Genomic DNA, 17466 nt, shown 5'->3' on the forward strand with positions numbered 1-17466 from the left:
TCTCTAGGAGACAGAATGCGTCTCCTTCCTGAGCGGTATGACGGCTGCRTGGTCCCATGGTGTTTATACTTGCGTACTATTGCTTGTACAGATGAACGTGGTACCTTCAGGTGTTTGGAAATTTCTCCCAAGGATGAACCAGACTTGTGGTCTACAATGATTTGTAGACCACAAATCATTGTAGACCACAATGAAATCTTGGATGATTTCTTTTAATTTTCCCATGATATCAAGCAAAGAGGCACTGAGTTTGAAGGTAGGCCTTTAAATATATCCACAGGTACACCTCCAATTGACTCAAATGATGTCAATTAGCCTATCAGAAGCTTCTAAAGCCATGACTTAATTTTCTGGAATTTTCCAAGCTGTTTAAAGGCACAGTCAACTCAGTGTATGTAAACCTCTGACCCACTGGAATTGTGATACAGTGAAGTATAAGTGAAATAATCGGTCTGTAAACAATTGTTGGAAAAATTACTTGTTTCATGCACAAAGTAGATGTCCTAACCAACTTGCCAAAACTATAGTTTGTTAACAAGAAGTTTGTGGAGTGGTTGAAAAACGAGTTTTAATGACCCCAACCTAAGTGTATATAAACTTCTGACTTCAACTGTATCAATATTTTGCTAAGTCTTCCTAAGTGGATGGATCTCTACAGATGGTGTAAACGGTACAGCCAAATGGTTACTTGCATAGTAGCAATATAAGAAATAGATATTGTCAATATAAATAAAATAATATACAGTATGTACAAGAACAATATCAATAACGATATCAGTGATAGACGAGGTAATTATATGCATACAATCAGGGGTAAAGTGACTGAGCAGCAGGATAAAAAAAATAGTAGCAGCAAAGTATGGTGTGTGTGAGTCATTTGAATAGAGGCACTGCAGATAGTGCTGACTGGTCCGTCCGAACCACGTATGAACAAGGCAATCTATATTCGGAGAGCCTGTTTCTGTCCTGCCCTTGACTTTGGTTTAGGACATGTGATGTCCATAGCCTCTTCGTCGCAAAACTCCCTGATCTTCTAAAAAAAATGAGTTTGTCTAGCTGTGTCCAGTCCTGGCGATGATTGTACAGGCAGACCATCTATGGGAGGAAGGATGTCAGCATTGCGCAGCAGCTGAAACTTGGTCCTGACAGTCCGAACGCTCCTTGGTGACAACAACACCAGGCTCCAGAGCATCGAAGCTGTTAAACAGGGAATAAAATTAAATCAGAAGACATAACATTGCACAACATCAATTTAACTCCCAAGTTTAGATAAGAAGAGTAACCTCATACAATGCAATGAAAATGATTTTCACCTGAAGTGCTGGTACTGCTGATCTGTGGCAGCAGCCTGAAGTACGGAGTCAGGTGTTGTTGCCAACCATAGCTTTCCACCAGCACCGTATCATCCTCCAGTCCAACCAGCTGTGGGATGTTGACCCCTGTCACAGTGCTGTCCTTCACAACACCGGCATCTCAGACAAAGTGTTCACTCTGGTCTTTCTGAAGCGCTGCTTGATGAGGCCGAAGCACCAGTCGGGGGCAAACTTGGTGTGGCCTGTGATCAGGAAGTGAAGGTCCAGGCTGTTTTCTGGTTCAGCAGGGGCCCCCAGAGACATAAATAATGTGAGATCAATAAAAGTAGTGCCAATCATGTTGGAGGTCAATTAAATAAATCAAAACGTGTGTTGTCATCGATTCCTTGTAGAGACGCCACACTGCTGCTTTTGTATTATGCATTATTATACAATAGATGCGAAATGGTATTCTGAAATATCACTATACACAGTTCATACACGTAATGTTAGCTAGCCAGCCATCTAACGTCAGCTAACGTTATCTAGCTAACAGCAAGCTTTAACTTGGGGTCTTTTGTTTAGACGTGTAGCAAGCTAAATAATGAACCATAAGCCCAAACCCTAGAGTACTAGCAATACAAACTGACTGTCATAGCTAGCTAAAGTTAAACCAAATAAGTTCAATGTTAGCTAGATAACATTAGGTTATAACTAGCTATGCGAAATGGAATTCTGAGAAAATATCAGTAACGTTACACAGTTCATACACGTAAGCTAGTGCTAGCTAGCAAGCCAGCCATCTAACCTCAGCTAACATTAGCTAGCTAACAGCAAGCTTTAACTTGGGGTCTTTTGTTTAGACATGTAACATTAACATTAGCTAGCTAGCTTAACAATGAACTATAATCCCAAGCCATAAAGTACTAGCAATACAAACTGATTGTCATAGCTAGCTAAAGTTAACCAAATAGGATCAATGTTTGCTAGTTAGCTACCTAACAATAGGCTATAACTAGCAATATGAAATGGCATTCTGAGAAAACATCACTAACATTACACACAGTTCATACATGTTGATCGCCGTTTCTTCCCCATCACTGTCATCAGAAGACTCAATGTATTTTTAGATTTAATGTTTTTACCTAAATCAGGGATTTCCTCATCGTCTGATTCATTTTTCAGAGTCAGAGAGAGTCAGCATGGCACGATCGTCCTCCAGAAAGTAGTCGTTCAACTTTTTCCCATTGACCTTTGTCGATAGCGCCTGATAAATTCAGGGCAGCAATGTTATTGAGAGCAGTAGCAACATATTTGCAGTTCTCCGTGGCTAACGTTATATCTTTTGAAAAAACCTGCAGTAGAAAGGATTATGTATGCATAATGAGCAACTCATTTTATAGACACAAGATGCTACACTGCACACCAATCTGTAACTAATTTCTCGGCATGTCCAGCCCACTCATTATCTCAGCCAATCATGGCTAGCAGGAAGGTTCCGACTTTTTCTTTGGCTAAACCAACTAGACTCGTAATTTAACAACTTTATTCGTATTTCCAAATAGCATCACCATTTTTTATTAAGGCCCATGAAAGTTGACATGTTCGAGAAGGCATTTCTGCAAAAAAATTCATTTTGATTAAAAATAAATGTTTTACGTTGAAACGTCTCACCTGGGAAGTCGTGACTTGCGACATGCGCCTAGTTTCCTGAAACGGGTCGCATATCTGCACGTGACGTAGTACGCAATTTTCAGGGACCACTTTTGGCTCGTGAAAGCTACTTTCAGAACTACTGGCTAAAAAGTATACAAAAATACCGGAGAATCTCTTTAATGTTATGTAAAATCGACTCTTTGTCATGCCTGCGCCCTGCTCCCCCTTTCTCGAGGGCACCAGGCTGCCCATCATTACGCACACCTGTCACCATTGTTACGCACATCAGCGCTTCATTGGACTAACCTGTACTCCTCCTTTGTTGATTCCCCCCTCTATATCTGTCTGTTCCTCAGTTTGATCCCCGTGTCAGCATTAATGTAGTTTTGTTTCCCCTGTCCAGATGCTGTCCATGTTTTGTTTCATGTCCATTATTTATGAAATGTTCACTACCTCTTACTTCTCGTCTCCCAGCTTCTGTCCTTACAGAAGGCTGCCGATCATTACGCACACCTGTCACCATCGTTACGCGCATGCCCCCTCTATATCTGTCTGTTCCTCAGTTTGATCCCCGTGTCAGCATTAATGTCGTTTTGTTTCCTCTGTACAGACGCAGTCCGTGTTTTGTTTCATGTCCGTTATTTATTAAATGTTTACTCCCTGTGCTTGCTTCTCGTCTCCCAGCGTCCTTACACTCTTCTTAGATTTCTCCAAACACAGCTACATTGTGCACATTCTGTTTACAAGTGATTAAACACAGAGACCCCAGCTGTAGAACACTGTGTTGGAACACTTTACTAATGAGTCATGAGCTCTGGACTAAAGAGAGAATAGATACAGTGACTGATCTCAAACCCTCTCTCCTCATAATAAGTCATATTATCCCAAAATGTATGAAACAATACAATATTGTTTGTCTTTGTGGTTCTTCTAACAAAATCGATTTGGACTGCTACAGTAAAGAATACATACAGATGTCTCAAAGTAAATGTCTCATTGGACCTATTCAAAACAGTATGTCAACTGAATGTGAACTATTGTTTCTCAGTAACAGTAGGCCTAACTGTTGTACCATGAATCATTTCCGCAGCAACCCCTGGTGCGTCTGAGAGGTGGGGCCAACATAGGAGACGGGCGAGTGGAGGTGCTGAAGAACGGCGAATGGGGCACCGTCTGTGATGACAGCTGGAACCTAAAGGCAGCGTCCGTGGTGTGTCGAGAACTGGGCTTCGGGAGTGCAAAGATGGCCCTCGCTGGAGGCAGGCTGGGACAAGGTAGGTCTTCTCTCTCTCTCACCTTCTCTCTCTCTGTCCTTGCCAGGTAAATGCCTTCTACATGCCAACCAAGTACATTCACCAATTGTAATGGAATATGGAATAATTGATTCATAGTCATCCGGTAAGTCTCAGACCAACCACCATCTACCAGAGCCTTTTGGCTCACTGCCATCATCCACTATTCAGATACAGTATAACCACACAGTGACTCTGTAACATACTGTCTTTCTACTGTGTTTCTGCTGTCAGTCTGTGTCAGACCACCTTGGCTCTACTTTCAGAGAAAACACTGCCAGAGAAATGTTCATGTCCAGTCACATGCTGGAGACAGTAACAGCAGGAAGGGAGTGATCATATGTACTGGTGTGGAAAATCCATTCTTTTCACATGGATTATTTAGACTTTTCTAAATGTTTTAAAAGGGAGAAAGACAACCAGAGGTGGGACCAAGTCACTATTATTTGAGTCACAAGTAGAACGGATCGAGTCTCGAGTCAAGTCCAAGTCGTGCATTCTAAGAGCAAAAATGAAATCTATGCATGCAATGACTTGTTCAACTACAAATCTTTGTCTATTTATTGAGGCTACCAGACAGACCTTTTAATTATTTTGTCTATAACATATTTTTTTAATGTAACAATTCATTTCAACAACAAATTCCAAATGCAAGCTTCATACCAAAAGACCAGTAGGCCTATGTTTGTAATTCTTGCTTGATGCCCCATTGCTGGTGAGCTTTCAAAATAAACAGTTAATATTATTGATCACCCAAAACATTTTGGAGCTGTATATTTATGGATATCTTCTTTCCCTACAATTTGAAGTTTGCACTGCACCCGATCCTATAGCTGTACAGAAAATCACCAATCTGTTCGCTAGCTCAGTAGTGCTCAAACTTTTAGGCCGCGACCCCCCCCAAAAGCAGTGGTACAAAACTTGCGACCCTTGCGCACGCACATGCACACACAATTGCTGCGCAAATGTAGCCTGTCATTACAACAATAAACAGAAATTCATTTTCAAAACTTAAGATTAGATTTGCACATTTTGGGGAATATTCAGAGGTGGAAACTTTCCGTGGGAATTAATGGGAATATATGTGAATTAACAGGAATATATGGGAATTAACGGAAATATATTCAAATTAAATTTAATACCATTTAAATGTAGATGTTTTTTGCATTAGATATATTTAACATATCATATGAAGACAGAAACATAAACCTTTTACGTTATCATAAGTAGACATAATTGCAAATTAAATCCTTCCAATAGAAAAAAAAAAAAACTATTTAGTTACGAATTGAACTTTAATTAAATCTTCACATGGGATGAATTCACTGAACAACAAAAGGGAATATTGAATGATCCCCAATGATCCATCGCATCTTCAAAAACGTTTTCAACATACATTGGTAAAATGATAGTCTAGAAACTAAAGCTTTGGTTGTCTTCCTCTCAGGCTTCCATGTCTTCTCCATGGACCTCCTCAATGTCCACCTCTTGAACATCAGACTCTGAGGCCTCCTCTTCACTGTCACTTTCCAACCTTGTTGAGGATGGCTCGCTGTCAGGCTCAAAAAGCCTCAAATTTGCCCGGATGGCGTGCTTTGGTGTGTGTGTTCCCAAACAAGGACCAGTTGCGCTCTTTTTATTTTATTTATTTTTATTTAACCTTTATTTAACTAGGCAAGTCAGTTAAGAACAAATTCTTTTTTACAAGGACGGGCTACCAAAACCCACCCCCCCCATCCTGTGGGGATGGGGGCTGGGATGAAAAAAATAAATACAATATAAATATTGGACAAAACACACATCACAACAAGAGAAACACAAAACTACATAAAGAGAGACTTAAGACAACAACATAACAAGGCAGCAACACGTGACAACACAGCATGGTAGCAACACAACATGATAACAATGTGGTTTCAACACAACATGGTAGCAGCACAAAAACATGGTACAAACATTATTGGGCAAAGTCAACAGCACAAAGGTCAGGAAGGTGGAGACAACAATACATCATACAAAGCAGCCACAACTGTCAGTAAGAGTGTCCATGATTAAGTCTTTGAATGAAGAGATTGAGATAAAACTGTCCAGTTTGAGTTTTTGTTGCAGCTCGTTCCAGTCGCTAGCTGCAGCGAACTGAAAAGAGGAGCGACCCAGGGATGTGTGTGCTTTGGGGACCTTTAACAGAATGTGACTGACAGAACGGGTGTTGTATGTGGAGAATGAGGGCTGCAGTAGATATCTCAGATAGGGGGGAGTGAGGCTTAAGAGGGTTTTATAAATAAGCATCAACCAGTGGGTCTTGCGACAGGTATACAGAGATGACCAGTTTACAGAGGAGTATAGAGTGCAGTGATGTGTCCTATAAGGAGCATTGGTGGTAAATCTGATGGCCGAATGGTAAAGAACATCTAGCCGCTCGAGAGCACCCTTACCTGCCGATCTATAAATTATGTCTCCGTAATCTAGCATGGATAGGATGGTCATCTGAATCAAGATTAGTTTGGCAGCTGGGGTGAAAGAGGAGCGATGACGATAGAGGAAACCAAGTCTAGATTTAACTTTAGCCTGCAGCTTTGATATGTGCTGAGAGAAGGACAGTGCACCATCTAGCCATACTTCCAAGTACTTGTATGCGGTGACTACCTCAAGCTCTAAACCCTCAGAGTTAGTAATAACACCTGTGGGAACCTTATTACCTTTGTTTTGGAGGTGTTCAGAACAAGGTTAAGGGTAGAGAAAGMTTGTTGGACACTAAGAAAGCTTTGTTGTAGAGCATTTAACACACAATCCGTGGAGGGGCCAGCTGAGTATAAGACTGTATCATCTGCATATAAATCTTTGAGAGAGCTTCCTACTGCCTGAGCTATGTTGTTGATTAAAATTGAGAAGAGCGTGGTGCCTAGGTTTGAGCCTTGGGGTACTCCCTTGGTGACAGGCAGTGGCTGAGACAGCAGATGTTCTGACTTGTTCACTGCACTCTTTGAGAGAGGTAGTTAGCAAACCAGGCCAAAGACCCCTCAGAGACACCAATACTCCTTAGTACACCATACACCAAAACATACACCATACACCAATACACCAAAACCCACAAGAATGGAATGGTCTACCGTTTCAAAAGCTTTTGCCAGGTCAATAAAAATAGCAGCACAATATTGCTTAGAATCAAGGGCAATGGTGACGTCATTGAGGACCTTTAAGGTTGCAGTGACATATCCATAACCTGAGCTGAAACCAGATTGCATACCCGAGAGAATACTATAGACATCAAGAAAGCCAGTCAGTTGATTAATGACAAGTTTTTCCAACACTTTTAATAAACAGGGCAAAATAAAAATAGGCCTATAACAGTTAGGATCAGCTTGATCTCCCCCTTTAAATAAAGGACGAACTGTGGCTGCCTTCCAAGCAATGGGAACCTCCACAGAATGGGGAGACAGKTTAAAAAGGTTGGAGATAGGCTTTGCGATGATAGGGGCAGCAACCTTAAAGAAGAAGGGGTCTAAACCATCTGACTGAGATGGTTTTTTGGGGTAAAGTTTAAGGAGCTCCTTTAGCACCTCGCACTCAGTGACTGCCTGCAGGGAGAAACTTTGTAGCGGGGCAGGGGAAAAATAGGGAGAAGCATCAGGGATAGTCGCATTAGAAGGGGTGGGAGATGAGGAAATGTTGGACGGGCAAGGAGGCATGGCTGAGTCAAATAGGAATCCTGACTTAATGAAGTGGTGATTAAAGAGCTCAGCCATGTGCTTCTTGTCAGTAACAACCACATAATCAACATTAAGGGACATGGGCAGCTGTGAGGAGGAGGGTTTACTCTCAAATCAAATCAAATCAAGTTTATTTTATATAGCCCTTCGTACATCAGCTAATATCTCGAAGTGCTGTACAGAAACCCAGCCTAAAACCCCAAACAGCAAGCAATGCAGGTGTAGAAGCACGGTGGCTTGGAAAAACTACCTAGAAAGGCCAAAACCTAGGAAGAAACCTAGAGAGGAACCAGGCTATGAGGGGTGGCCAGTCCTCTTCTGGCTGTGTCGGGGTGGAGATTATAACAGAACATGGCCAAGATGTTCAAATGTTCATAAATGACCAGCATGGTCAAATAATAATCAGGAGTAAATGTCAGTTGGCTTTTCATAGCCGATCATTAAGAATATCTCTACCGCTCCTGCGGTCTCTAGAGAGTTGAAAACAGCAGGTCTGGGACAGGTAGCACGTCCGGTGGACAGGTCAGGGTTCCATAAACGGTTAAAGACTCTCCAGGTCTTTAACCGTTTTCCAGAACTTCTTGGGGTTAGACCCACAGAGCGAGAACTGCTCCTTAAAGTTACTAACTTTGGCCTTCCGGATAGCCTGAGTGCACTTATTTCTAATTTGTCTGAACGATAGCCAGTCAGCCTGAGTATGCGTGTGCCGAGCATTTCGCCAAATGCAATTCTTGAGGTGGAGTAACTCTGCAAGATCATGGTCGAACCAGGGGCTGAACCTGTTTTTAATTCTCATTTTCTTTATGGGGCCGTGTTTGTTAACAATACCACAAATATCAAAAAAGAAGGGCCAAGCGTCTTTGACAGAGGGGATCAAGCTGATTCTATACCATTTTACAGAGGTCAGTTCATGAAGGAAGGCTTGCTCGTTAAAGTTTTTTAGCAAGCTTCTATGACAAATCAGGACAGGTCGTTTCACTGAGGAGCCATTACGAACACAGGCTGTAAAACAGTGATCATACCTATCAGGATTATTTGATTTGTGAGGATAACATCGAGGAGAGTAGCCTTTTCTGGGTGTTTGGAGTCATACCTTGTAAAGATTTACGGAGTTCCATTGCTTTAGGACTTGGTCATGTGGTTTAAGCATGTCCCAGTTTAGGTCAGCTAGCAGGACAAATTCAGACTTAGTGTAAGGGGCCAGGAGAGAGCTTAGGGCAGGTAGGGTACAGGCCGGTGCTGATGGAGGACGATAGCACTCATCAACAGTCAACAAAGAGCTATTTGAAAGTTGAATGCTTAAAACCAGCAAATCAAATTGTTTGGGGACAGACTTGGTAGAGACAACCGAGCACTGAAGGTGATCCTAGGTAAAGATGGCCACTCCACCACCTTTGGAAGATTTGTCTTGCCGAAAAAGGTTATTACCAGAAAGGTTAACATTAGTATTCAAAACACTCTTCCTTAACCACGTCTCAATAATGACCAACACATCTGGATTGGAGCTGTGAACCCACACTTTCAATTGATGATCAATTTTAGGTAATAAGCTTCTAGTGTTAACAAGCAGAAACCCCAGGCTTTTACGAGAGCAGAAATCAGTGAAGCAGATATCAGAGCACAAGTCAGAATTGGGGCTAGCAACAGTAGGTGTGCCAGGGTGTACATGCACATTTCCAGATATCATCAACAGTAATACAATCAAGGCACGGCATAGTACAGGGAGAGCTCTGCAGTGCTGATTTATGACATCTGAATGTGCATCAGATGGCAACAAGATCATATTGTACAGCAATTTCATCAGGTAACATGAATACAAAGCCGGCAAGAGGTGGTTAGAATAGGATGAGAGGTCAAAAGTCTGTGTAACCAATAGAGAGTCAGAGTCCTGAGTGTGCGAACAAACATAGTCTGTCCCATGGTTGGGTAAAGAAAGAGCCTCAGATCCACAAAGTCCCTTCCACCAGGTGGCTGATGAGATATGTTGGCATGACTGCCATATTGTATCTCCATCCCAAAGCCCTTGCTTGGAAGTGTACTTCGCCAGACTGCCAAGAACCTTGCCCTCATCCAGGCCAAGGTGGCGAGACATGGTAGTGATGACACCATAGGCCTCTTTGATCTCTGCACCAGACAGGATGCTCTTGCCAGCATACTTGGGGTCCAACATGTACGCTGCGGCGTGTATGGGCTTCAGGCAGAAGTCTTCACGCTTTTTTATTTATTTCAGAACTGCAGTTTCCTCTGCTTGGACCAACAGTGAAGTGGGCAGGGCAGTACAGATTTCTTCTCTTACATCTGTAGGCAGAGTCTGAACATCAGACAGGATGTTTGTCTCTCTCAATCTGTGCAATGGCTACTGCTATAGGTTTCAGGAGTTTCTGGCTGCTTACCACTCTCTCCCAAAATATATCATCCAGGAGGATCCTCTTGATGGGGCTGTCCATATCGGCAGACTGTGATATGGCCATTTGTTGGAGAGACTCCTTCCCCTCCAAGAGACTGTCAAACATGATGACAATCCCACCCCAACGGGTGTTGCTGGGCAGCTTCGATGTGGTGCTCTTATTCTTCTCACTTTGCTTGGTGAGGTAGATTGCTGCAATAACTTGAGGACCCTTCACATACCTAACCATTTCCTTGGCACTCTTGTAGAGTGTATCCATTGTTTTCAGTGCCATGATGTCCTTGAGGAGCAGATTCAATGCATGAGCAGCACAGCCAATGGGTGTGATGTGAGGGTAGGACTCCTCCACTTTAGACCAAGCAGACTTCATGTTCGCAGCATTTTCTGTCACCAGTGCAAATACCTTCTGTGGTCCAAGGTTATTGATGACTGCCTTCAGCTCATCTGCAATGTAGAGACCGGTGTGTCTGTTGTCCCTTGTGTCTGTGCTCTTGTAGAATACTGGTTGAGGGGTGGAGAGGATGTAGTTAATTATTCCTTGCCCACGAACATTCAACCACCCATCAGAGATGATTGCAATACAGTCTGCTTTCTCTATGATTTGCTTGACCTTCACTTGAACTCTGTTGAACTCTGCATCCAGCAAATGAGTAGATAAAGCATGTCTGGTTGGAAGGGTGTATGCTGGGCGAAGAACATTCAGAAATCTCTTCCAATACACATTGCCTGTGAGCATCAGAGGTGAACCAGTTGCACATACAGCTCGAGCAAGACATTCATTAGCATTTCTCTGACTACGTTCCTCCATTGAGTAAAAAAAACATGAGCTGTTGCTATCGATAAGGTGTCTGATTTTCACCTCGAATAGAAGTAGAGGGACTTTTGTCAGAGGTTGCTTGTTGTGAGCGCTGAGGAAACTTTATGCACTTGGCCAGATGATTCTGCATCTTTGTTGCATTCTTCACTTATGATTTGGCACAGTATTTGAAAATGTACACAGCGGTTCCTTCTACATTAGCTGCAGTGAAATGTCTCCACACATCAGATAGTGTCCGTGGCATTTTCCTGTAAAGATTAGAAAGAAATTGTGCAAAATAAACAAATACAATTCCATGTACGGATAAATAGTTAAGCAGTTAGATTAAAACAACTCCTTTGTAAGATACATTTTTTWAAATGAAACATGTATGGAAACAGGTGAATTAACACTCCTCAGTTAGCAGGCTCAAGCAAGCTAAAACCCACATGGTAGCAAAAACTAACTAGCAGAAATTGTTAACAAGTTAGAAATGATTTAAACACACTTTGCTGTAGGCTACTATTTACTAGTTAACAAAAAATCTTAAATGTCATATAAAATATATTCACCCCACCCAGTATTGTAATCAAAATTTAACAGAAAGCATGCAGTCCTTGGCTCATACAGTGTAGTAGTGTGGGCTCAATAGCATCTCATTAGTGTGCAAGATCTTGAGAATCAGCTGTACATGATGGAAGAGTGCACTGCACATGTGATGGAAGAATGTACTGTACATGCAGAGGGTTGTAATTCCATTGAATTGGGGATAGTTTAACCAAAATATGCCACAAGACCTAGAATTGCCTTATGTGTATCCCACAAAAAAAGGTTCATTGTTATAAGCTAACTTTTTGATGAATTTAAGCAAAATTCCCCAAATTCCTGGGCTTAACTTCCCATGGAAAATTTCAGGAAAAAGCCCGGAAATATTCAAGGAAAGTTTCCAACCTTTTGCGACCCTACTTAAGATACAGAAATAAACTGCATTTTACAACTGCATTTTTAGCTGAAAGTAATTCATGTTGGCAGACAATATCAAGTAGGGATATCATGTAATTTCTTTGGAGTCCAGAGCATGCAGAATCATAAGGCCAACTGGGTAGCCCTTTGCTCGTTGCCAACTGGGTAGCCCTTTTCTTCCTCACAAATACTGTAATTCATTTGCCAGAATATGTTACATCTTGATCCCATACTATTGAAGGCAGTGCGATGTTACAGCTACTGTATCTTTAGACATACAGCCAGTAGCCACCGAAAATATGAAAATGATCAATCAAATCTCCAATCAAATTGTTCTGGCAAAGATGCCTCCATAGTAGTTTTCTAAACTGTATTTTATGTGGATATTATAAATGTAGGCCTAATCTGTTTTTGTCAGGCAAAACCGGAGAAAAGGAAGCAAGTGTTTTCTGGTCACTAATCCCCTTTGCACAGTCATTGGTCAATAATCAAGACCCGTAACACATTTCGGAAGGCATATTTCGGTTTAAATCATTCAGTTGTGCAATTGACTAGGTATCCCCTTTCCCTTCCCTTTCCCATGCTGCGGCTACTCTCTCTGGCTTTGTGGAGAGTAATCCATGGAGACTCTGTGCCACAAAATGAGTGACAAAACATTACAAACCTGGTCAGATAATATCTAAGTCAAGTCCCAAGTCTTGAGGCTCCAAGTCTCAAGTTATTTTATTTAATATCAAGTTGAGTCTCAAGTCATCAAATTTGTCAAGTCATGTGACTTGAGTCCACACCTCTGGAGAGAACAGTTCAATGTTCCCAAGAGCCATACTCGAATGGGCAGAGTTGTCCTAAAAGTGTGATTCTACCCGTTAGACATCATTGCCATGCATTTAAACATAGTGGGCTGGTTTCCCAGACACAGATTAAGCCTAGTCCTGAACTAAAAAGCTCTTTCAATGGAGAATCTCCATTCTGTCTTTCTCCTGGGGTATTGAAAGCATAGAGATACATATTTAATTATGTGATTGAGAGAGTGGGATGGAGCTGACTCCAGGTGTGTCTTCTCTCCTCTGTAGGAATGGGCCCAGTCCATATGAATGAGGTGGAGTGCTCTGGCTTTGAGAAGTCCCTCACAGAGTGTTACTTCAACAGAGATGCCCTGGGCTGCAGTCATGAGGAGGACGCTGCAGTTAGATGTAATGTTCCTGCCATGGGCTTCCAGAACAAAGTGAGTAGGCCTAGTAAATGCCCACCGCTCATTGGTATTACTCATATAGTACTTGTGTATTACTCATATATAACTTGTATATAAGTCTATTGCCAACTGTTGCCAAATGAAAATTAATAAATACACTGAACGTTTGTTTGTCATCTGTGATGTGCAAACTTTAGAGTTGTTGCGATTCCATCATTGATGCCAACTACACATTTTAGCCAAACTATTTTCATAATAGAATAAATGCTTTCATGTTTTATAGCATTTCACAGCCAAAGAGAGAATTTATGACAAATATTTTCTGTTTTCTCAGTAGAACAGAATACTCAACACAGATGATGGAATATGCTACCTCTTTGAATCAAGTGTCTTTTTTGGCTCATAATAAACATCCAATCTGTGGCCTAGCAGGTGATCTAGTGCAGTTTTATTTTTACTGGTGTCCGGAGGTACTGCAGGGGGTCCGCAAATGTATTATTGTAATATTTTTGAAAAATATCTTAGGGGATTTTATGTGAAAAAAAGTATTTCATGAATATTGCTAGCTGCAACAGAATACCACCGTGGATAGCATTTTTATGTTTCTGCATCCAGTAAAAAGGAAGTTCACAAGCTAATGCTAACTAGCGTTAGCACAATGACTGGAAGTCTAAAGGAAGAGTTAGCATGGTAGCTGTTCTTGTTCATCCGACTCTGGGGAAGTAGATAAATGGCTTCATTGACAAAATCTCAAACGATCTGTTTAATATGGAAAAAAATCTGTAACTTCTACAGTAATTGGAGCTAATTACAGATTTTTTTCTGTATAGAAAATTCTTAGGCAGGCCGTCTAAGTGGTACATTTCAGGATGGAAAAAACAGTTTCAGTGTCAACGTAAACAACTAAAACAAGATAGAAAGCATGCATAAAAGATATTGAACTATATTTATTTTTAGATAATACCGTTTTTGAAAACTAATAATTAAATTAAAGCTAGACATTCAGGGAGAAAATCCCCCCCAAAAACGGGCATTCAGGGCACATGCCCATTGATTTTACTATATTTGAGCAGAGGAACAGCATTAGCCATGGCGAAATGCATAGAATTGCAGGAAATTTGCTTTAAAACTGCAAAATTATCTCTCAGCTCCATGCCAAACTGTGTAGAATTGCTAGATATTAGCTTCAAAACTGCAACAATTTATCTCAGCTCAATGGGGAAATGTGTAGAATTGCCGAAAATGTGCTTTATGACAGCAATATTTTCTCTACGCCGCCAAGATATCTTTCTAGCTAATAGACTATGTTAGAGTTTACACTTCCTCTCTCAATGAACTGTGGGGAGGTCAAAATAATGAAACTGTCTACCAAGTCTATTTATTTTAAAATGTTGATTACTTCTACTTGCCATTGTTATTCAGCTGATAAGACGTGATTTTAAATTGTTTTGCTAACAAATGATGAAGGCTCCTTTGTCGCTGGTTTGCCTGTGCGGGAGTCCCTGGGCTAGACCCCTGGTATAGTGGTCTAAGCCGCTGCCCCTAGAACACATAAGCATGGTTTCCAATCCGGCCCACTGCTATCTCAACACACTCTCTCCTCCCTTCTTTCCTCTCTATCTCTGGCGTGTCCAATAAACCCAAAACATATGAGCAGAATGGGACTGCCTTTATAAACATCTAATCTCTCCTTTACTGTGTTGCAGCTGCGTCTGAGCGGTGGGCGGAACCCGTTTGAGGGGCGTGTGGAGGTGCTGGCGGAGAAGAATGACTCGCTGGTGTGGGGCACAGTGTGTAGTGATAGCTGGGGCACCATGGAGGCCACGGTCGTGTGCAGGCAGTTGGGCCTTGGGTTCGCCAGCAACGCCTTCCAGGTGCGTTTACACACATCAAACGCTCATCCCATTGGCTGGTCAGYCAGATGATCAAAAGCCTAACATTCTTTGACAAACGGTCAATTTCATTTCAGATCTTTTTTATGATTATTTCGAAATCCTGTACAGTAAAACTATTACCATTGTGTTTCCTGTTTCTGTGTAAGTATCGACAACATGTAATAATATCAAGGGTCAATTATACCTTTTGTGTGATTGGGAACTCACAGGTAAGTATAGGTTTTTACCCCAGTGTTATTTGTGTGGATGTTGGGGAAATAGTCACGTCTAGCACTGGTGCTATTACTTCATAAAACTACCTAATTTGGTCCTACTGTGTTTCAAGTTGGCCTCAGTTATATACATCAGAGCCATATAATCACCTCCAGTAAACTTCATATATCCATATGGGTCTGATATACTTAGCTATAAACAGCTGGAGATGCTCACTAAAGGAAACTAGGAAAGTAAAAGGGGCTCTGACCTTAGAGTTTATAGTCTCCACACTGACAGAGCGGATGGAGTGAGGAGAGGCTACAGGTTAGCCTGGGTACCATAAACATTCACATGTACAGGCCTGTGGCGTATGTGAACAGTATACACTTGGTGGTGGGGAGTCCGTTCCCGCTCTTTGAAGTTTCATTGGCCCACCACCATCAGCAATCCCTATATAGGCTAGATACACTTTTCTGCTGATGTACCAGCCCTATTAGTGTTGTTATTTTGATTATTTGTGTTGTTTAAAGGGTTATACAAGAGCTATCTTTAGTCCCACGGTGTGTGAAACACCACCTCTATGTGCATTCTTTATACATTCATTTTTTCTTGGCATTCGGACGAGTCTACTGTTTGAGAGTCTGTCATCATTAAATCATTTGTAGTGTATTAACATGTGCTGAATGCCACTGGCAGTGGTGCTAAATGTCTGGAAAGTATTTATGAATCATGGAAGAACTGGGTTAATGGGAGGGAGAGTTTAATGAGTGGAAATTGTACTGGGCTKATAGAGCTCAGAGTAATTGTGTGATTAAGTGCGACTTCGATTATTGTGTACTAATCCGCCTCTTAATGGCAGTCTACTTAAAATTTCCATGATGTGTTTGGGGATGCTTTAAATGTACTAGAAAGCACACACACACGAGAACAGACACACAGACAGACAAAGACAAACAGACAGACACACAGAAATAAGTGTTTCTGTGTGTTTAAGGCAGCCGAACAGACAGAAAATATGACACCAAAGTCTATAACTCCATTCCATAGAACCCCCCCTGCATTCCTCAATGACATCTTGTCTATCTTCTCAAGGAGTTTTGGACAACAACTATCAGAATGGGGGGGGGGGGTGTCAATGTAATAGTCTGGTGGCCATTTGATTAATTGTTCAGCAGTCTTATGGCTTGGGGTAGAAGCTGTTAAGGAGCCTTTTAGTCCTAGACTTGGCGCTCCGGTACCGCTTGCCATACAATTTTATGAGTTTTTCTCTGACACTGCCTATTATATAGGTCCTGGATTGCAGGAAGCATGGCCCCAGTGATGTACTGGTCCGTGCGCACTACCCTCCATAGCACCTTACAGTCAGATGCTGAGCAGTTGCCATACCAGGTGGTGATGCAACCGGTCAGGATGCTCTCGACAGTGCAGCTGTAGAACTTTTTGAGGATCTGGAGACCTATGCCAAATCTTTTCAGTCTCCTGAGGGGGAAAAGGTTTTGTGGTGCCCTCTTCACGACTGTCTTGGTGTGTTTGGACCATGATAGTTCGTTGGTGATGTGGACACCAAGGGACTTGAAACTCTCGACCCGCTCCACTACAGTCCCGTTGATGTTAATGGGGGCCTCTTTGGCCCGCCTTTCCCTGTAGTTCATGATCAGCTCCTTTGTCTTGCTCACATTGTGGGAGAGGTTGTTGTCCTGGCACCACACTGCCAGTTCTCTGACATCCTCCCTATAGGCTGTCTCATAATTGTCGGTGATCAGGCCTACCACTGTTGTGTCGTCAGCAAACTTAATGATGGTGTTGGAGTCGTGTTTGGGCCCGCAGACGAACAGGGAGTACAGGAGGGGACAAAGTACACACCCCTGAGGGGCCCCAGTGTTGAGGATCGGCGTGGCAAACGTGTTGTTGTCTACCCTTACCACCTGGGGGCAGCCTGTCAGGAAGTCCAGGATCCAGTTGCAGAGGGAGGTGTTTAGTCCCAGGGTCCTTAGCTTAGTGATGAGCTCCGTGGGCACTATGGTGTTGAACACTGAGCTGTGGTCAATGAACAGCATTCTCACATAGG

General features: G+C 42.1%; 2 protein-coding genes across 4 annotated transcripts in view; both read left to right on the top strand.

The window, feature by feature from the left end:
* Window positions 1-17466, top strand: part of plpp5 (phospholipid phosphatase 5) — a 207390-nt gene that overhangs the window by 118785 nt on the left and 71139 nt on the right. The gene's annotated exons all lie outside the window — the stretch shown is intronic.
* LOC111970270 (lysyl oxidase homolog 2A-like) overlaps window positions 1-17466 on the top strand; it is a 64972-nt gene that overhangs the window by 35402 nt on the left and 12104 nt on the right. For both annotated transcript variants that reach the window (XM_023996922.2, XM_023996923.3), the window contains 3 exons: window positions 4039-4222; window positions 13190-13341; window positions 15015-15182. In XM_023996922.2, the coding sequence (XP_023852690.1) occupies window positions 4039-4222; window positions 13190-13341; window positions 15015-15182 (504 nt within the window). The remainder of the gene's footprint in view (window positions 1-4038; window positions 4223-13189; window positions 13342-15014; window positions 15183-17466) is intronic.

The sequence above is a fragment of the Salvelinus sp. IW2-2015 genome, linkage group LG11 (assembly GCF_002910315.2).
Source record: "Salvelinus sp. IW2-2015 linkage group LG11, ASM291031v2, whole genome shotgun sequence".
NCBI lineage: Eukaryota > Metazoa > Chordata > Actinopteri > Salmoniformes > Salmonidae > Salvelinus > Salvelinus sp. IW2-2015.